Below are 22,091 nucleotides of genomic sequence, written 5' to 3' on the forward strand. Positions count from 1 at the left end.
GTTCCTAGAACACATGAGTTACAATATGTTGTTCCTAGAACACATGAGTTACAATATGATGTTCCTAGAACACATGAGTTACAATATGTTGTTCCTAGAACACATGAGTTACAATATGTTAGAACACATGAGTTACAATATGTTAGAACACATGAGTTACAATATGATCTTCCTAGAACACATGAGTTACAATATGATAGAACACATGAGTTACAATATGATAGAACACATGAGTTACAATATGTTGTTCCTAGAACACATGAGTTACAATATGATGTTCCTAGAACACATGAGTTACAATATGATGTTCCTAGAACACATGAGTTACAATATGATGTTCCTAGAACACATGAGTTACAATATGATGTTCCTAGAACACATGAGTTACAATATGATGTTCCTAGAACACATGAGTTACAATATGATGTTCCTAGAACACATGAGTTACAATATGATGTTCCTAGAACACATGAGTTACAATATGATGTTCCTAGAACACATGAGTTACAATATGATAGAACACATGAGTTACAATATGTTGTTCCTAGAACACATGAGTTACAATATGATAGAACACATGAGTTACAATATGATGTTCCTAGAACACATGAGTTACAATATGATGTTCCTAGAACACATGAGTTACAATATGATGTTCCTAGAACACATGAGTTACAATATGATGTTCCTAGAACACATGAGTTACAATATGATAGAACACATGAGTTACAATATGATAGAACACATGAGTTACAATATGATGTTCCTAGAACACATGAGTTACAATATGATAGAACACATGAGTTACAATATGATGTTCCTAGAACACATGAGTTACAATATGATGTTCCTAGAACACATGAGTTACAATATGATGTTCCTAGAACACATGAGTTACAATATGATGTTCCTAGAACACATGAGTTACAATATGATGTTCCTAGAACACATGAGTTACAATATGATGTTCCTAGAACACATGAGTTACAATATGTTGTTCCTAGAACACATGAGTTACAATATGATAGAACACATGAGTTACAATATGATGTTCCTAGAACACATGAGTTACAATATGATAGAACACATGAGTTACAATATGCTGTTCCTAGAACACGAGTTACAATATGATAGAACACATGAGTTACAATATGTTGTTCCTAGAACACATGAGTTACAATATGATGTTCCTAGAACACATGAGTTACAATATGATAGAACACATGAGTTACAATATGATAGAACACATAAGTTACAGTATGTTGTTCCTAGAACACATGAGTTACAATATGATGTTCCTAGAACACATGAGTTACAATATGTTGTCCCTAGAACACATGAGTTACAATATGATAGAACACATGAGTTACAATATGTTGTTCCTAGAACACATGAGTTACAATATGATGTTCCTAGAACACATGAGTTACAATATGATGTTCCTAGAACACATGAGTTACAATATGATGTTCCTAGAACACATGAGTTACAATATGATGTTCCTAGAACACATGAGTTACAATATGTTGTTCCTAGAACACATGAGTTACAATATGTTAGAACACATGAGTTACAATATGTTAGAACACATGAGTTACAATATGATGTTCCTAGAACACATGAGTTACAATATGTTGTTCCTAGAACACATGAGTTACAATATGATGTTCCTAGAACACATGAGTTACAATATGTTGTTCCTAGAACACATGAGTTACAATATGATAGAACACATGAGTTACAATATGATGTTCCTAGAACACATGAGTTACAATATGTTAGAACACATGAGTTACAATATGTTGTTCCTAGAACACATGAGTTACAATATGTTAGAACACATTAGTTACAATATGATGTTCCTAGAACACATGAGTTACAATATGATAGAACACATGAGTTGCAATATGATGTTCCTAGAACACATGAGTTACAATATGATGTTCCTAGAACACATGAGTTACAATATGATAGAACACGAGTTACAATATGATGTTCCTAGAACACATGAGTTACAATATGATAGAACACATGAGTTACAATATGATGTTCCTAGAACACATGAGTTACAATATGATAGAACACATGAGTTACAATATGATGTTCCTAGAACACATGAGTTACAATATGATGTTCCTAGAACACATGAGTTACAATATGATGTTCCTAGAACACATGAGTTACAATATGATGTTCCTAGAACACATGAGCTACAATATGATGTTCCTAGAACACATGAGTTACAATATATTGTTCCTAGAACACATGAGTTACAATATGTTAGAACACATGAGTTACAATATGATAGAACACATGAGTTACAATATGATAGAGCACATGAGTTACAATATGTTGTTCCTAGAACACATGAGTTACAATATGATGTTCCTAGAACACATGAGTTACAATATGATGTTCCTAGAACACATGAGTTACAATATGATAGAACACATGAGTTACAATATGTTGTTCCTAGAACACATGAGTTACAATATGATGTTCCTAGAACACATGAGTTACAATATGATGTTCCTAGAACACATGAGTTACAATATGATGTTCCTAGAACACATGAGTTACAATATGATGTTCCTAGAACACATAAGTTACAATATGATGTTCCTAGAACACATGAGTTACAATATGATGTTCCTAGAACACATGAGTTACAATATGTTGTTCCTAGAACACATGAGTTACAATATGATGTTCCTAGAACACATGAGTTACAATATGATAGAACACATGAGTTACAATATGTTGTTCCTAGAACACATGAGTTACAATATGATAGAACACATGAGTTACAATATGTTGTTCCTAGAACACATGAGTTACAATATGATAGATCACATGAGTTACAATATGATAGAACACATGAGTTACAATATGATAGAACACATGAGTTACAATATGATGTTCCTAGAACACATGAGTTACAATATGATGTTCCTAGAACATATGAGTTACAATATGATAGAACACATGAGTTACAATATGATAGAACACATGAGTTACAATATGATGTTCCTAGAACACATGAGTTACAATATGATGTTCCTAGAACACATGAGTTACAATATGATGTTCCTAGAACACATGAGTTACAATATGATAGAACACATGAGTTACAATATGATGTTCCTAGAACACATGAGTTACAATATGATGTTCCTAGAACACATGAGTTACAATATGTTGTTCCTAGAACACATGAGTTACAGTATGATAGAACACATGAGTTACAATATGTTGTTCCTAGAACACATGAGTTACAATATGATAGAACACATGAGTTACAATATGTTGTTCCTAGAACACATGAGTTACAATATGATGTTCCTAGAACACATGAGTTACAATATGATAGAACACATGAGTTACAATATGATGTTCCTAGAACACATGAGTTACAATATGATGTTCCTAGAACACATGAGTTACAATATGATGTTCCTAGAACACATGAGCTACAATATGATGTTCCTAGAACACATGAGTTACAATATATTGTTCCTAGAACACATGAGTTACAATATGTTACAACACATGAGTTACAATATGATAGAACACATGAGTTACAATATGATAGAACACATGAGTTACAATATGTTGTTCCTAGAACACATGAGTTACAATATGATAGAACACATGAGTTACAATATGTTGTTCCTAGAACACATGAGTTACAATATGATGTTCCTAGAACACATGAGTTACAATATGTTGTTCCTAGAACACATGAGTTACAATATGATGTTCCTAGAACACATGAGTTACAATATGATGTTCCTAGAACACATGAGTTACAATATGTTGTTCCTAGAACACATGAGTTACAACATGATGTCCCTATTACAACACATTTGAGATCACATGTGTTTTGATGCATATAGCAGTGATAAGATTACTGACCCTCTCTCCTCTCTGTCCAGCTATTCCAGGTGGTCCAAGGGTTCCAGGGATGCCCTGTGTCATAGACAGAGAGAGAAGTTCAAGGCACACTTTAGGTTAAAGGTTAGTTTAAAGCATTAGGGACGTCCTCAAACACCAACACACAAATTCCATATGTATAAAATGTTTTTGGGTTGTCATTTCCACAAAATGAACCTACCACATTGCCAGGCAGTCCACGGGTGCCCTGTGTACCCTGCAATCCTGGAGGACCCTGGAAGAGAAACAAGGCTTCATTCACAGCTGTCTATATGTAAAAGTATTATCAAATATACAGCCTTAAGGACCCAAACCTTACAGGGTCTCCTTGTCTCCCAGTCTCTCCTTTAGGGCCAATGTCTCCTTTAGGGCCCTGAATTGAAGGGGATAACAAACAAACTTGCCAGTCATTTATGGATATGAAGGACGCTGATATCATTCACTATAGTATGTCAAATTACGTCGAAATTTGATTTTCTATTTTCCAATGGATGACACCTTATGTAGAGTCCTATAAAATATAAGGTGCAGAGAACGCCGACGGAATCACGGAATCCAGACATTAAAATGGAATTCAACAATATATTTTTATTATTGACCTTAGCAGGGAATGAACTAAATGTATTGAAAATTATTTAATTTGTCCAAGTTTATCATAAGACATGAATAGAATGCATCAGTGATTCGTATTTCCTGCAACTTTGTGAAGACGCAACGGCATGAGAATGCCCCTCTCTACCACTTTGTCTAGCCGTTACCGAGGATGCTAAGGAAAACCGTCTTCTCAATGAAATGTTAACTACAAAGTATCCTATGCTTCCCTGGCAGAAAGATATCATGATTATTTCATAAATTCAGGTGATTTGTTTTGCGAAGTCTACCATCACTTGTGCAAAACCACCGCTGAACAAGAGCCTCTTGCTACGTACCCACTTGAAATAACGGGTAACTAGGCTTCAATGTTTCCCAGACCTAACAAATTGTCTCCTGGTGTGGTTTAAGCATTGTAGTGGACTTAAAACATCAATTTTTGTTGTTTTTCTAACAAAACAGAATTAAAAATTAAATGGATTTTATAGTGCCCAACTTATGTTATTGTTACTACATGGGGTGTGAATAGGTGAGTGTCCAATTATAAATAACATTTGATTGACTGACTGACTGATTGATTAAACTCCTTACCTGTGGTCCAGCCAGTCCTCTAAAGCCTGGTTCACCAGGCAGTCCTCGTTGACCCTTCAGAAAACAAACAGGTTAGTAACATCCCCAGAATGATGTTCAACATCAAACAAATTATACTGTATTTTGCTCTTTTGCAATGCCAGATGATTCCTTTAAAAGCCAAACACACAGTGCCCACCCTAGTGGTGGAGTGCTGTCAGTATTTTAGTTCACATAGAGAGAGCGCTGTAACTGCAGTATGGTTGATGTCCATTTGACTCTACCAAATAAAGGGGGCACTTCAATAGATTCACATCTCTTCTGACATCTAGTGGAATGTTTGGAGCATTGCTGATTTTCCCAAAATGCAGCCTAATGTTGCTCCTTTGGTAAAAGGCTCATTTTATTCTGAATAACTCACAATCTCTCCTGGATTCCCCTGCTCTCCCTTTTCTCCTCTCGCTCCAGGATTTCCCTAGGGTGAAAGAAAAAGGATGAACGCATGTCCAAGTTGGGAAGTCTAGCTGTATAGTAATACGTGTTGTGTACAGTTTCTAGGACTGGCCACACTGTTATTTTGTATCAACTAAACACTACATAAAAAATGCCAATACATGCATTAGGCCTGAAGAACATTTCTCACACAGAGCAGTTTCTACCAGCCAGGTCACACCAGATCGACCTCAGTATTCAACATTTTTCCAGGTCCCCAGGATGTCAGGAAATGCCTTCAATATCGTCCACTGGGGGCTACGTGAGAGCCTATTACATCTAGTAGGCTAGCGGCCTTAAACCGCGCGCTCCAGGCCCTAAGGATCGTGGGTTCAATCTCAGTGCTAGACACTGGTTTAAACGTTTTATTTTCTGGTTTAACCCCCCCTGGACAAAAGTTGAATACGGAAGTAAGACCGTGATATCTTGTTGGTTTCTATAGTACTTACAGGCTCACCAGGCTCAGGGATAACATTGGCCACCTGAGAGAAAAACACAACAGATAGAGACAAGTTATCCAACAAGCATCCTCAGATTGTAATGCACTTTTCCAATAACTTTTTTGTTTGCTTAGTTGTACATGGATCATTACAAAAAAAAAATATCATATATGCATGACACAAATATTATTCGGATAACAGATATGTCAATTTTCACAGTTCGAATTTACTCCAATGCGTCGTGTCCTTCCCTGAGGTTGATTACAGTGTCTTAATATGGTAATTTACTCCATTCAACATCCCTTGACTTTACTCACATTTCCTGGTATTCCTGGAGTTCCCTTGGGTCCTGTGTCACCCTGAGGCAACACGCACACACACACAGTGTGGGAATGTTAATTAGCTCATTACAACACACTAGTCCCCTGGTGGTAGTTAGTGAGACAAAGTGGAGAGGAAGTCTCTATGACTAATACACCCTCTGGTACAAGCAGGAATTATCTTTCATGCAGCTAACATAGCTTTTATGCTAATAAGCATGCTTATCCAATCCCTCTTCAAACAAAACACAGTGTAACAAGAATCTTGTTCATAGTTACTGACTGTCAGTAACACATTCTAGTAACAGTAAAGGTAAGAGACTGTACGGCATTTAATAAAGAATGTTGTGACACACAGTAGCTAGCTGTTTGCATGAGAGTCTTTGCAGCTCTATCATCTCATATCTCTGTCTTACCTTGTCACCTTTGTCACCCTTTGGCCCGAGAGAGCCATCTTGTCCTCTGTCACCCTAAAAAAGAAAACACAAGACATAAACCAGGACCGTAGTACACAAGGAAATGTAGATGTGAGCTGCCGTTGGGCTGAAGCACAAATTTCAGGATTGTGGCTTTAATGATGGTTATGAGATCAAACTCACCTGTCCTCCTTTCTCTCCTCTTGGTCCAACGACCCCTGGTTGTCCAGTTAAACCAACTGGTCCCTGTAACACACACACACACACACACACACACACACACACACACACACACACACACACACACACACACACACACACACACACACACACACAGAGATTAAGAGCATGTGGGATGGGGCACTTTGAGTTGAGTATAATGATTTAAGGTGATAGCCATGTATTATTGACTTACACTCTCTCCTCCAGGTCCTCTTGGCCCAGGTGGTCCTTCTTCACCCTATAGGAGTGACACATTCAGTCATCATACGATTCCTCAGACCATGCTTGACATTTCTGTAACACTGTCTATTAACTACCTTGCAATCATAGCCGTTTGCATTCAAATGGGAAGCTGTAATGAGCCATATGCAATAAGAAAATGTTAAGTCTATAAATGCACAGCAGTGGCAGTCAGTGCCGTTTAAGATGAGCTTGGACGATTTTTTTAATGAGCATGGCCTTATTTCCATTACAGCATATTGGATGACTGTCATTCATATTCCCTTCACCCAGCTCAATGTAACTTCAATAGGTTCAGGCTACTACATGATAATCACATTTTCCCTATACCCATCATGAGGTTGCTTCAACCTCGCCTATGAATGAAAGTTTACGACGTACGAGAACACAAGTCGAGAGACAAAATTGAGGTGACACAGTGACACTTGCACACTCTTGCCTGCATCTAGTTGCAAACGAGAGTTTCTATTGGACAAATGCAAGCATGTTTATCCCTGTGTGGACTTCAATGCACAACACATCAGATGTATGTGACCAGATGAAAAAAACGTTCCAAGCCAAACTTCTACACACAGCCTACATCGTTGTCACCATAGCTGGACACAGACAAAGAGTAGGATCACTGTAGTATCACTGTACCTTAGGACCAGGTTTACCAGGGAAGCCATCCAATCCAGACTCTCCTCTAGGCCCCTATGGAGATGAATGAAAAACACAGCTTTATATATTTATGGTATTGTTTCAGATATTATCCCAACTAACACATTACGTTGTCACAACATTGCAAATAGGTTGTGAAAGAAGGTTGGTCATGGCATTACCATCTGACAACAATCTGAGAACATAAATGTGTCAGTAGGGATAACACGTTGGCACACTGTCCTCCATGCCTTTGGAATGCTACATGTTATTAGATGTTTCCTTACTGTTAGTAAGGAATAAAAGCCTGAAACATTCAGTTGGTTAGGAAACATGAATCCCTATTACTACTACACTGACCTTGTCTCCGTCATTTCCTGGAACTCCGTCCAGCCCATCGTTTCCAGGTAAACCCTTTCAACAATACATATTATATAGGGATACGTCTGGGACATGAGTACTTTGACAACTCAATGGTACATCAGTGAATCATATCATAACATGTCAAACATGTAACATGTAAATGTGAGAAAAAAAATACTGTAAACTTACAGCTTTGCCAGGCTCTCCTGGTTTCCCTGAAAATCCAATCTCACCAGGTAGACCCTGAGCAAAGAATATATATATATATTAGCTTTCTATTATTTCATTTCCTCTATGAGCTTTTGGAATGACAGCTGACAGTACATCTGCGCTGTACAGCCTTCAATGTAAAGGATTGTTGGTGCACAGAACTCACAGGAGGTCCAGTTTGTCCAGGGTTTCCTTGCCCTCCAGGAGGCCCCTGGGGACCCTATGAAGAGAGACGGCATCATCAATAAAGACTGTCATCAACCTCAGTCCAACAGGCAAGACATTCTAGGTTGGCCTGATATTCAGTCATAGCTCCAAGCTGTGGAAATATCAAGAGTTATCCCTGGAAGGCTAGTCACACAGTCAGGAAAAAGCCCAGGCATTAAGGCACTAATTATTGCTTTTAAGAGCGATATGGAATCTAAATTAATTGATGTCATGTGGATGAGTTCCTGAAGTGGCAGGGCATATTTTCCCTCCAGTGGAAGTGTTTAGTGAAGCTAGTGTTGAGAGCGCAGTAATGTCAGGTCTGTGGTCCCTGGTGAGTAGTTAACATCAAGAACAAAATGTTTTTCAATGAGCCAGAGCCTGATATAACAGCTGTGCTGATAACTGACACATACTCCATTCATAATGTCAAAAAGAGATCTTATGAAGCGGCGAGTCATACTATTACACATAGCCTTCATGTTCCAACAGATTGTTTTGTCATGGAATATATCTGTAAATGATCTGATACTGTAGGACACAATAAAGAGTACCTGCAATATATAGCACATAGACATAAAATAGTACTCTTACAGGAGGTCCGGGTAGCCCATCAACACCAGGTAATCCACTTTCACCTTTCTTGCCCTGAAAAAGATAGACGGAAAATCAACCATCATACATCAAAACATGTCACAATGGGAGAAAATAAACCTGTGCAGGAAAAAATGTTTATTCACTTAGTACAATCAATGCTTTAAAACCTTTGTTGCTCTAGCAACTCCTGTATTCAACTCTCTCTCATTCTCTGAACTGTGATATACTGCCCTCTGCAGGACTGTTTAAGCTACAGCGTCATGGTTAACCTGAGACGGCCTTAGTGCTGTGACTGATATATGTAAAGGATGGGGGGTGGACAATTCTTTGAGGCTTGTCAGGGAAACTTTGATGATGGCTGTGGTGATGTCTCATGGTCTGACAAACACCGCTCTCTCTCTGTCACCTATCACTGCAGATGCAGATGTGCAACATAGACGGATGCATTGGATTGAGACGCATACCATGCAAAAAAACGGATATCTCTAGTTTAAACTGACAGATATGAATGGGTTTGGACATTGACCTTCATGTGTCAAAACATTTTCTGGTGGATTTTCTTTTTTAAATCAAAAACATTTTTTGAATGTTTTTGGGATGTTATTGTTATGTCATGCCAATAAAAAAATTAATTGTTAGATAAAACCCTACATACAACTTCATGGAAATGTTAGCTAATGTCCTGGGAATCTTCCCAGCTTGCTGGGTAGTCACTACTGTCAGAGCAAGGCTTCCTGTCTCTGTTACAGCCTTCTGTAGTATTTTGTAGTGTTCCTGGGGTAGGACTGTTGACAGCTCTGAAGCGGTGGATCTACTACTCATTGTAAGTCGCTCTGAATAAGTCTGCTAAATGACTAGAATGTACATACAGTGTACAGTATAGGGGAATGTGACTGTTGAAAGTGAATGTGGAGGGAATGTGACTCCCTCCACAGATTTTCTATGGGATTAAGGTCTGGAGACTGGCTAGGCCACTCCAAGACCTGGGGCTCGGGGGCAGTATTGAGACATTTTGAAAAAAATATGTGCCCATTTTTAACTGCCTCCTACACCAACTCAGAAGCTAGGATATGCATATTATTAACACATTCGGATAGAAAACACTCTGCATTTTCTAAAACAGTTTGAATGGTGTCTGTAAGTATAACAAAACTCATATTGCAGGCAAAAACCTGTGAAAAATAGATTAAAAAAAATGTGAATTTTGTGACTGTACTATTCAGTGTCATTGTTTTATAGATACCATAGTGAGAAAGGATTCATTTCGCAACACCTACGGCTTCCACTAGATGTCAACGATCTTTATAAAGTTGTTTGAAGCGTCTATGATAAACAGAGAGCAAATTAGAATCCAAGGAAGTTGACATGTCATCACTTCATTTTTTCGCGCCTGCGCATAAATCTGAGAAACGTGAGTTTTGTCTTCATTGTTTATCTAGACATAGGATAGGTTGTGTGAAAATATTACTGATGTTTAACGTTAAAAATGGACCAAAAGATTAATGCTAAACAACATTTGACATGTTTGAACGAACATAAATAGATTATTTACTAGTTTTTTTTAGCTTTTCGGCGTGATTTTACAGTCCCCCCACCACGTTTTGTGGGAGCATAATGAACGCTAAGTACTTGGTGTTATTTGGACATAAATTATGAACTTTGTCAAAAGAAACCACATTTGTTCCGGACCTGGGATGCCTTCCGGACCTGGGATGCCTGCCTTCTGATGGAGATAATCAAAGGTAAGGGGATATTTACAATGTTATTATCGATTTTAGATGATGCTAACTGTATAGCATAGCCTGTTGTTCTTAGCATAGCACCCCGTTTATTGCAAAATGTGATTTCCCAGTAAAGTTATTTTGAGATCTGGCCATTCGGTAGCAATTACGAGATGATAATATATTATTCTTTGAATGACAATATTATAATTGACCAATGTTTTCGAATAGTAATTTTGTTATGTTCACCGGAAGCATTTCAGAGAAGAAAAAAATCTGAATTTCACGCTACTGTAAAATGCTGTTTTTGGATATAAATATGAACTTGATGGAACAAAAAATGCATGTATTGTATAACATAATGTCCTAGGAGTGTCATCTGATGGAGATTGACAAAAGTTAGTGCATAATTCAAGCTGGTTTCAGCTTTTGGTGACGCCTGACCTTGAATTGAAAATGGATGTTTGTACTTTTGTGGCTATGTACTGTCCTAACATAATCTAACTTTATGCTTTTGCCGTAAAGCCTCTTTGAAAATCGAACAATGTGGTTAGATTAAGGAGATGTTTATCATTTAAATTGTGTAAAATAGTTGATTGTTTGAGAAATTGAAATGATTAGATTTTTGATGTTTTGAATTTCCAGCCTTGTTAGCAATCCCGGCTCGGGGTTCATTGCTAACCTGTAGCCCCAACAGGTTAATGTGCTTCTTCTTGAGCCACTCCTTTGTTGCCTTGGCCGTGTGTTTTGGGTCATTGTCATGCTGGAATACCCATCCACGACCCATTTTCAATGCCCTGGCTGAGGGAAGGAGGTTCACACCCAAGATTTGACGGTACATGGCCCCGTCCATCGTCCCTTTGATGCGGTGAAGTTGTCCTGTCCCCTTAGCAGAAAAACACCCCCAAAGCATAATGTTTCCACCTCCATGTTTGATGGTGGGGATAGTGTTCTTGGGGTCTTAGGCAGCATTCCTCCTCCTCCAAACACGGCGAGTTGTGTTGATGCTAAAGAGCTCCATTTTGGTCTCATCTGACCACAACACTTTCACCCAGTTGTCCTCTGAATCATTCAGATGTCCATTAGCAAACTTCTGACGGGCATGTATATGTGATTTCTTGAGCAGGGGGACATTGCGGGCACTGCAGGATTTCAGTCCTTCACGGCGTAGTGTGTTACTTGGTTTTCTTGGTGACTATGGTCCCAGCTGCCTTGAGATCATTGACAAGATCCTCCCGTGTAGTTCTGGGCTGATTACTCACCGTTCTCATGATCATTGCAACTCCACGAGGTGAGATTTTGCATGGAGCCCCAGGCCGAGGGAGATTGACAGTTATTTTGTGTTTCTTCCATTTGCGAATAATCACACCAACTGTTGTCACCTTCTCACCAAGCTGCTTGGTGATGGTCTTGTAGCCCATTCCAGCCTTGTGTAGGTCCACAATCTTGTCCCTGACACCCTTGGAGAGCTCTTTGGTCTTGGCCATGGTGGAGAATTTGGAATCTGATTGATTGATTGCTTCTGTGGACAGGTGTCTTTTTTACAGGTAACAAACTGAGATTAGGAGCACTCCCTTTAAGAGTGTGCTCCTAAACTCAGCTCGTTACCTGTATAAAAGACACCTGGGAGCCAGAAATCTTTCTGATTGAGAGGGGGTCGAATACTTATTTCCCTAATTAAAATGCAAATCAATTTATAACATTTTTGACATGGGTTTTTCTGGATTTTTTTGTTGTTATTCTGTCTCTCACTGTTCAAATAAACCTACCATTAAAATGATAGACTGATCATTTCTTTGTCAGTGGGCAAATGTACAAAATCAGCAGGGGATCAAATACTTTTTTCCCTCACTGTAGGTGGTTCCACCACAACAGGAGGCAAGAGAGTAGCCAGCCGTTAAGCTGCTCATGAAGCCATTAAATGCATCCAGAGATATGTGCAAAAAAGACCACATCGACAATGGCAATACAGAAAATGACGGTGTAATGTTATCATAGGCATTTTCTTGCCTAGAATAGAATATCCGTGTATTTATTGTTAGGATATCGACACAGATGTTAAGGTTCATAAACCTTTTACACCATCCCTGTTTCTGTGAGACAGTTGACTTCCTAAACTGCCCCTGTAGAAAAACAAAGGGACGAATCCAACAGCTGTGTACTGCTGTGATACAGATTACTGTGTATTGTCAACATGCAGTCTCTATGACTACAGTGCTTTGATACCGAGAGAAACATTTTTTACTTTTGAGTACCATGTTGAGAAAATTAGCTATATGGTTTTGAGAATATGGGAGGAAACCTGTTTGTGCCACGCCTTAACCTCTTATGACTAAAGTACCAGTGAGGTCAGATGTAGGCCTACAGTATAACTGCAATCAAAGGAATGTAAATCCTATAACAAAGGTTAAACTCTTACCCTTTGGCCAAACTCTCCAGGTTCGCCAGGTAAACCAAGTTGACCAGGTGCTCCCTGGGGGAAAAAATGCACTTGTCATTTTTCTACCTCAGCTTTGACTGGTAAAGCTATAGAGCCAGTGGGCCTTTTTGCATTCGTCTGTTATCTATACAGATAACATAATTGGGATAAAGATGAAGTTGGGGTCTACAGAGGAAGTAATAAATTGTGGTTCCTTACAGGGGGTCCTGGTGGGCCGTCAGGCCCTGGAGGGCCACGAGGTCCTGGAGGTCCCTGGAACACAGAACAGACAGAAAGACGTAACAGAGTCAGAGTCCATGAGAGACAGACATCACTTAATAACAATATACTGTACGTCACAGGAGTGTTATACTGTCCATGTTACTGCAACCATTACTGTGTAGTAACTCAACCTCTGTGCAATCTAGTGTACTTTCCTTCATGACCTTACATGACACACTGTTATTCTATGGCAACAGATGGAGACTTAGTTATGCAGTTGATAGTGTTAAAGATATAGACCCATGCACAAAATACTGAAAAGAAAAAAATGAAGATAAAATTACTATATCCATGTACTCACATCCACTCCTTTCAAGCCCTCGCTTTGAACCTGTGTGGTTTAAATAACATTTTCAGTATGTGTTTTTACAATCACTCTACGGTGTATCAGGTTGGCATTGGCACCATGCTAGTGGAGTATACAGTGCATGACGTTAAAATACTTACCATATCCCCAGGCATTCCAGCAGGGCCTATCTCTCCCTGCAAGACAGTGAAACCAGACAGGAATTTAAAAAAAAAACGTTTTGAAAAGTTGTCTCTTTAAATCATTTGTGTGGGTTCTGGGGTAACATTTCAGATGGCAAATATACATTAATTTCAATGACAAGAGCAATAGTAGTTTCTGGTATGTAGTGTTATGTGAAGTTTAACTTTTCATACAGTGCTTGAGGTGTGTGTGTGTGTGTGTGTGTGTGTGTGTGTGTGTGTGTGTGTGTGTGTGTGTGTGTGTGTGTGTGTGTGTGTGTGTGTGTGTGTGTGTGTGTGTGTGTGTGTGTGTGAGAGTGTGTGTGTGTGTAATTATAGACAGACAAGCTTAATGTGTTATCATATCAGACAGATGAATGGGCCACCTTTGATGGTAAAAGAGGGGGATGATGGGAAAAGAGGGGGATGATGGGAAAAGAGGGGGATGATGGGAAAAGAGGGGGAAAACAGAGGAACATCTGGAAAACACAGACTGTAACTTAGGAGTTCAGTCTGGTGAAAGTCTTTGTAGATAACCTCTCTTTTTTAAAGGTTTACCTACACTGATCGTGATATTATGTGATTGTTTTACCGGCTAATGCAGTGATTGCGAGTCTCTCTGGATAAGACCTTCAGCCTATCAATCCTAAAATGGTGCATAGCATATCAACTCTTGTTTCATGGGTTTTCTTGAGTGTTCTTTGAGGAAAGTTTTGTCCCGATTCACATATTGTATTGTTCATGATCATGTGTTGTATTACAGTGTTTGATAGAGAGGAGACCATACCTTTTCCCCTTTCACTCCAGCGGCTCCAGGTGCACCAGTCAGTCCTCCCAAACCCTAGACAGTAAATCAGAACAAAACAGCATTCTGAAATGAGCAGTTATTACCAGTGAAAGAAATATTCAGGTCTTTCTCTTCTTTAAACGTCGGTATGCACCTGCAAAACAGAAAATGACAACTCACATCTTTTCCAGGAACACCAGGTTTTCCAGGGAATCCGTCAATACCTTTGTCACCCTGTGAGGAAGAAGGAACAGTGTTCAATGTTGAATAGAAATGCTCTTCTAGGTACATAAGAGATGAGATTCTAAAGTAACCTGCCATGACTAACAATAACCTTGCCACATCTTCCCAGCTGTACTGCATTCTATCTAAGACCTTGTTGTTTCAAAAGAACATAATTGTGACAGTCAACACTTTTTCCAGCAGGTAGCTAGTGCTGAATACATCACACACGTCTCGCATGTCTGTCAGGCTTTGTGACTGTTCTATCTGCCAACAACAAGGATACCCCTGACCCCTATCTGACCCCGAGATGACTCTCCTAACTACCACTTCCTGATCTGAACCACCACTTCCTGTTCTGAACCACCACTTCTTGTTCTGAATCACCACTTCCTCTGTCACCTCCAGAAAAGTAAACACTTCTCCAGACTGTTCTGTTCTCAAACCTACTCCATGGCTTTCTGTCAGAGTTGGTGGAGGTTGGTGGAGAAGACATTTGTGGTATGTTCAGTACTAGTCTTCCCTGTGGCTGAGTTGGTAGAGCATGGTGTTTGCAACGCCAGCATGGTGTGTGCAACACCAGGGTTGTGGGTTTGATTCCCATGGGGGGCCAGTACAAAAAAAAAAGTTCACTACTGTAAGTCGCTCTGGATAAGAGCGTCTGCTAAATGACTAAAATGTAAATGTACAGGGTTAATGATTCTTCACTTTATGTGTTGACAGCCTGGACTATGAAGGACATGCAAAGATATTCTGTTTCGCAACCTCAGAGACGTATGTCAACGACCAATGGATGTGGTATACACGGGTTATGAGTGTGTTATAAAGTCTTTATGTAGGTGTATCCGTTTTTGCCTCGGTTGGCAGTTAATTTCACCCAACCCACCATGTAAATAATCTTCTACTCTTGCTGTGCGGGTACATCTAAAACCCTTCACCTCGAACCCTAGTCTATTTCTATGACACTTACCAGCACATCTAAGTCCTATCATTTCACATCATCACCCAACGCAGAGGACAATCTGTATCTCAAAAGCCTAATAACAACCATAGTCCTCAACAACCCACTTGACATACTGTGTGAAGTCCAGTAGGCCAGGAATCATATAGGCTACACTATTTTGGGTGCTACTTCAGTTTAATCATTATAAGCATAGGCCACAATCACTCTGACTGATTGTCTAGTGTGTTCTATCCTAGTCAATGGCCATCAGCAGCAGTGAAAGTCTATATTTCAGGAAGTCCTTAACGTTTAGAGGAAACTGAGGCATTGACACACAGTACTGTAGGTAGCTAGCCTTGAATGAGTGGTATTATTAGGATCCGCCCCCTCGGGCCCAGGACAGGAAATGTGGAAAGTGCATCAAGGAGGCCGGTCCACATCTGTCTGCACCATTACTCCCCTCTGGGATTGAGGTCTATATTCCTTCTCATAAACTACGAATTTAACCCTTAATTAGGAAAAATCTGTCAATTGTTAAAAATTCTATTACCTTTATTTCAATTTGTATACCGGCAGGGAATTGGTATACACACACCTGTACATTTTAGCTAAGTGTGTCAGTCTGCTATTTTTAGAGTTAGCCAAACCCGGTGGAGCTTTCTATTCTCAACTCTACATGCAGTTATATTTGATTTCTTTAACCAGTCATGCTTGTGATGACCTATGATACTTGATGATCATTTGAATCAAATATAGGACATGTAACAATACTTACCCTTAATCCTGCTGATCCTTTATCTCCTTTCAAACCTTTTTCACCCTAACATAGTACAACACAGACATACAGTAACATCCAAAGATACTTTTAGAAAACATAGGTTTGTCTGAAACTATTTACTTGGCTTATGTATGACATTTTTATTGTTGCTTCTACTCACACCGACACCTTTGAGTCCAGATGAACCAGGAAGTCCTGAGTCTCCTTGAATTCCCTGTAGGAACAAAATGACCAGACATTATGTTGACGGATAACAGATGCTGAGTAAAGACCAGTAACCTACAGATACAGTACAACTGATGCAATGTTATTTCCCAGTCATTTCAAGTTGAGCAGTAATATTACATATTAGGTCATATGAGGGGTAAGAGATTAAAAGGGGTAGAGGGGGAAAAACCCATTTTGCTGTGTCTAACTTGACAAGTTAACTTGTGAGGTATAGTATATGGATTCTGTAGAGGCAAATAAGCAACCAGAACAGCAACAACACCTGTTAGCATTGTGACCCTCTAGGGGGACCCCGACCCCTGACCTTTGTTCTGACTGTGCCAAGTGTGGGAGTGTCAGAGTGCAATGGAAAGCCACCGATGGCCTACGCTAGGCTCCCTGAGGAGCAATGGTCTTAGCTACAGTAGGTATTAGGTAGTGATTAAACTCACCACAATACAAAAGTATCCGTATTAACATGGAATTCACAGTTACAAGGACACGCTATGTTCAGGCTTTTGACTCATTTCCCTGGTGTATAGTCTAAAAAAACATGAACTTACACAATTGGAAATTTCCATAGTTCTGTCAACAGGGAGACTTTCTCTTTCTCTGGGAGTCCGGGACTGAATGGTCACACAGCACATTGGCAAAACCTAACCGCTCTCTCCCCTTTTCCCTTCTCTCTCTTTCCTCTCTCTCTCTTCCCCACTTTCCTTCTTGCTCTCTCTCCCCCTCTTACCCCTCCCTCTCCAGCTGTCTCACAGAAGAGAAGTCAGCAGAAGACAGCCAGCCAAGTCACAGGAAATCAATAGCAAGCAGAGAGGTAATTGTCCATCAAATGTCTAAACGTCCACCAAGACACAGAACACAAAGAACAAGGCTGTCTTTGATATCAGAGTAGAAAAAAACAAATATAAACTCCGCTGCCTACATTCTTTAAGCTTTCACTCAACCTGCCATAAATCCTCCAACACAGTGTCAACCACAAGAAAAGGGTTTGCAAAGAGCGTATTGCATGTAGTTATGAAAGTACATTGGCTATTGTATACTCTCCAAGGCCTACATGGAATCAACAAGGAGAAATAGAATGTTCACCCACCTTTGGTCCCAGAGGTCCAGGTAATCCCTGATCGCCTGCCAGCCCTGATTCACCCTGTCACAATAAAGCAGAAAGATCCAGAAGTTAATCAGAAAGGTTTACATTATAATTACAGTAAGAGAATATTAGTGTAAGATGGTTGTCTCATACTCTTTCTCCTTTAGATCCATCTTTCCCAGCAAGACCCGCAGCTCCACTGGTTCCCTGGAAGTGGTTTTAAAGCACAATCATCTACAAAGTATATCATTCCTGTCTATTGTACATGTCCTAATGTAGAATCTACTTGCAGACAAGCAGCGGCAACAGATGCAGTACGTCAAGCCTCACCATTTAATGAATCACCTCTGTGACAGACATGTCCTGAGAGGTACAGAGCAGTGGAAAAGCATCATTATAAAAGCAAAACTCTTAAGGATCAGCTCACCTTCTCCCCTTTGGATCCTTCATCGCCGGATGCCCCCCGTCTCCCGGGATCACCCTGTAGAGAGAGGAGAGGAGGTTAGGGTTGCTGGACACCGCTGATGCCTAGGCGTAATGGCGTAACAGATGCTGACAGCGACGACGTGTTGCGAGACAATATGCTGGGGTTCACTTCCTGAACAGGGATTAGTAGATTACTGTTAGAACATGTAGTACACAAAAAAAAAAACATAAAAACTGCTTTTGGGACAAAACAGAATACACACACTGTACATAACCAAGCAAGGACGAACAGTTAGTACAGAACTTTTGAACAATGGTGTTGGGGGCCAAACTATAACAGTGGTCTGGTCCGCTTCTCGAAGACCCACAGTGTTCTAAACGCAGAGGTCAGTTCATACACAGCCAAACTCAACCCTACCTCAAGGAACAATGGCTTAGAACGTTTTTGTAGCCTTTTAACATTGTAGTTTTGGTTTGTGCTCTGATGCCATTCTTTGTGCCGAGGAATCCCTCCAAAGCATTTAGAGTCTTAGAAGAGAAAAGTGGGAATGTTTAATTACATAGTGCCACTAAGCCTTCGACCACCAGAAAGGCTTTACTGTGACTTCACTTCATAAATCACTTTCTTTAGAAGTCAAAATGTTACCCTTTCATTACTCTCAGAGCTCATATCACTTTGACGCACGTCCCTTTTTCATCAAAAGAGAGCAGCATTGCAACAAAAAATTTCATACACCAATGGCAGCCTATAATGAAAGGAAATTATACACAAAATACTTTTGTACGATCGTCTAGTCTAGACTGTTGAGGATGTATTTACTACAGTAGCAAGCAGAGCATGATGAATTCCCTTTTACCACTTACAAGTCAATGTGCCAGCATGTCCATTCTGACCACACCTGTGGGAGTACTAATTAACGTCAAGTTTTGCATTCTGTTTGTAAAGTTGACACAAACAGAATTGTAAAAACCCATGGATTTTCCAGAAATAGAATGAAATAGAATAGTCATTCTATTTCTAAGGGTTTTGCAGACAGCGATAGATAAATAGATAGTATAGAAGCAGAAACAGTAAACTCCTCAGACATTAGGTGCGTGTTGCACTTCTTCTCCAACTAGCTCTGGAAATTACACTACCACATCATCTCCGCAAATAAATAAATTGCCAGGATTCAGGCATGCATCTTTTTTTAGCTAAGAGTGGCTGCGTGTGTTGTGAGTCAACATGGCTGGAGTGAGTCCATAACGTTGAGACTGTTGATGTTGAGTCCTAACACTGTGGATATCAAGGCAGGAAGTTACACTGCCTACATATCGCATGCATTTTGAAATGACAGCACACTCGCTACAGGTGCAACTGTCAGCACTAGACCTGGGTTCAGATAGTATTTAATGCTTTTCAAATACTTTGAGTGCTTGATTGAGCCTCTCTGATTCAGAGGGGTTGGGTAAAATGCGGAAGACACATTTTGGTTGAATGCCTTCAGTCGTGCAACTGATTAGGTACCCCTTTCCCTTCCCTGGCTGGAGTGCCAGATCGGTGTGGTTTTGGAACTATCTACCAGGCAAGCTCATTCCAGAAAACAAAACTATTAAAAAAGTCAAATCCTATTTGAACCCAGATTTAGTGTAGTCTGAACTGGGCGAAGCCAGTGTGTGTGTGTTTAACAGAACCAAATTGTGTGTTTCTAACGGAGCAGGTGGGCGTCTGTATGGGAAAGGGAAAGGGAAAGGGAAAGGGAAAGGGGGATACCTAGTCAGTTGTACAATTGAATGCATTCAACTGAAATGTTTCTGTGCTTGTCCTCTGTGGCCAACAGTCCTGTAATTCTCACTCTGACATCTACAGCCATTTTCCTACTCCCAAAAAATGGTGTGGTATTCCGAAGAAAAAAATTATATTGTTTTCTACAGTGCTACCGTACTTTAGGAGATGTAATTCTGTCTTTGTTAAATGTGTGTGATAGATCCAATGAGACAGACATCTTTGGTTGAAGAGGGTTAGGATATGATGATGCTCATGCACTGTTATTGTTATTATTATTATGACGAGAGGAGTTTCACTGTCAAAACCATGACCTTACCTTCTCACCTCTGTCTCCCTTGACAGATATTACTTTGCCCTGCAAATAATCAATCAACATGGATCAATTATTATCGAGGCTGGAGAAAGAAAAGACAGCAGAAAAGATAAAGGAGGGGCATGCCACTTAAGATAACGGACACTTGGAAGTCTAATATCTACGTAGAGTAACACATCATCTAGCAGGAACTTTAAACATGATTGATTCGTATCATATAATTCACACACTACAACAAAACACTCCAATATGAGGTAAACAAGCTATGTTCTAATATGACTGTTCAGTATGCTTACTACCAACTGTTTATCTTTCAAATGTCAGGCCCATACAGATCTGCTATTTTAATTTGATGTTCTGTTGTCGCTGAGAATTTTCTAGCGCAGCAGGAAATGCAAATTGTAGTGTGTTCAAAGTTGAAAGGGTTCTAAAGCAGTAGCGGTGCGTGGGTAAAATCACTGGGGAACCAAAAAGAGCCATATTACAGTACAACCTGTGTGTTGTGATAATTGCGTTGTTGTTCTATAACCTGTTAGTTCATATGCCTTGCGACCGTGATGTGTAGGCCTAAGACAGAGACAATAAGAAGACAGTGTCAGAATAAATTCAACCACAATTTAGTTTTTTCACAAAACCGGATAGCAACTTCTGTCCTGTGAAGTCCACAAAGCGTATTGCACGTAACACACAGTTACATGACCTACAGCAACGTCAAGCAAGTTCATGTTTCCAACATTTTCGGCCCACTAAACAACTATTGATTTAGAACAACAGAGAGTTACCGCAAGTCACAAAGAAAACAGGAGCTGCCTCCACTATTCCAGCACCATTTCAACTTGAACATTTCAACATCATCAAATCACCTCTGCTTAGTCTAATACAGTGATTACTAAAAGATACCAAAAACAATTTAGTCTAATCAACGTAAGCTAAATATGATTATGCTGTCCATAGTACTGATTTCTATGTACGCGTGTGTGTGAGTGTACGAGTGGTCGTGCAAGCAGAAAAAACATGTTGACTCACCCTACTTGTAGAGAAAAGCCAATGCCATCCTCCTTTCCTTCATTTTGACGAAACGGTCTATCACTGTCATAGAGTACACGCTTTTATTTTTTGTTGTCCTAGGCTACCTGGCTAAAAAGCTTGCTCGCTGGCCTAACTTTCATTCATGGGCAACTTTAGCTAGTTAACATTAGCCTACTACATCTAGCTACATATTGAACTTCCATCCTCTCAGGCCAGGGGCCCAATGTATGAATTTATGATTGGATCAGAATCACCATTATAATCATTGGCCAGTACAGAGAATTAAGTAAAACCACAAGTCCAAATCCCTATCTCCATCCATGGCTAATTTACGAAAGGGGCAATTTTAGCTAGCTAGCTAGCTAGCGACCAGAGGACAACACAACGAG

At 39.7% G+C, this 22,091-nt stretch overlaps 1 protein-coding gene across 3 annotated transcripts in view; it reads right to left on the reverse strand.

Moving 5' to 3' along the window:
• LOC106570233 (uncharacterized) overlaps positions 1–22,091 on the reverse strand; it is a 65,918-nt gene that overhangs the window by 20,562 nt on the left and 23,265 nt on the right. Inside the window, exons 12-38 of one of the 3 annotated variants that reach the window (XM_014142332.3) lie at positions 20,677–20,715; positions 18,594–18,647; positions 18,320–18,373; positions 18,170–18,223; positions 17,021–17,074; positions 16,858–16,902; positions 15,098–15,151; positions 14,918–14,971; positions 14,110–14,145; positions 13,964–13,993; positions 13,600–13,653; positions 13,381–13,434; positions 9,238–9,291; positions 8,603–8,656; positions 8,416–8,469; positions 8,224–8,277; positions 7,864–7,917; positions 7,178–7,222; positions 6,946–7,008; positions 6,763–6,816; positions 6,344–6,385; positions 6,036–6,068; positions 5,516–5,569; positions 5,116–5,169; positions 4,253–4,306; positions 4,115–4,168; positions 3,916–3,969 (exon numbers count right to left, since the gene is read on the reverse strand). In XM_014142332.3, coding sequence (XP_013997807.2) covers positions 3,916–3,969; positions 4,115–4,168; positions 4,253–4,306; positions 5,116–5,169; positions 5,516–5,569; positions 6,036–6,068; positions 6,344–6,385; positions 6,763–6,816; positions 6,946–7,008; positions 7,178–7,222; positions 7,864–7,917; positions 8,224–8,277; positions 8,416–8,469; positions 8,603–8,656; positions 9,238–9,291; positions 13,381–13,434; positions 13,600–13,653; positions 13,964–13,993; positions 14,110–14,145; positions 14,918–14,971; positions 15,098–15,151; positions 16,858–16,902; positions 17,021–17,074; positions 18,170–18,223; positions 18,320–18,373; positions 18,594–18,647; positions 20,677–20,715 — 1,359 coding nt within the window. The remainder of the gene's footprint in view (positions 1–3,915; positions 3,970–4,114; positions 4,169–4,252; positions 4,307–5,115; positions 5,170–5,515; positions 5,570–6,035; positions 6,069–6,343; positions 6,386–6,762; positions 6,817–6,945; positions 7,009–7,177; positions 7,223–7,863; positions 7,918–8,223; positions 8,278–8,415; positions 8,470–8,602; positions 8,657–9,237; positions 9,292–13,380; positions 13,435–13,599; positions 13,654–13,963; positions 13,994–14,109; positions 14,146–14,917; positions 14,972–15,097; positions 15,152–16,857; positions 16,903–17,020; positions 17,075–18,169; positions 18,224–18,319; positions 18,374–18,593; positions 18,648–20,676; positions 20,716–22,091) is intronic. The other 2 variants (XM_045694750.2, XM_045694749.2) reach the window with 2 other exon arrangements.

Source organism: Salmo salar, chromosome 14, assembly GCF_965601325.2.
Source record: "Salmo salar chromosome 14, fSalSal1, whole genome shotgun sequence".
Classification (NCBI taxonomy): Eukaryota; Metazoa; Chordata; class Actinopteri; order Salmoniformes; family Salmonidae; genus Salmo; species Salmo salar.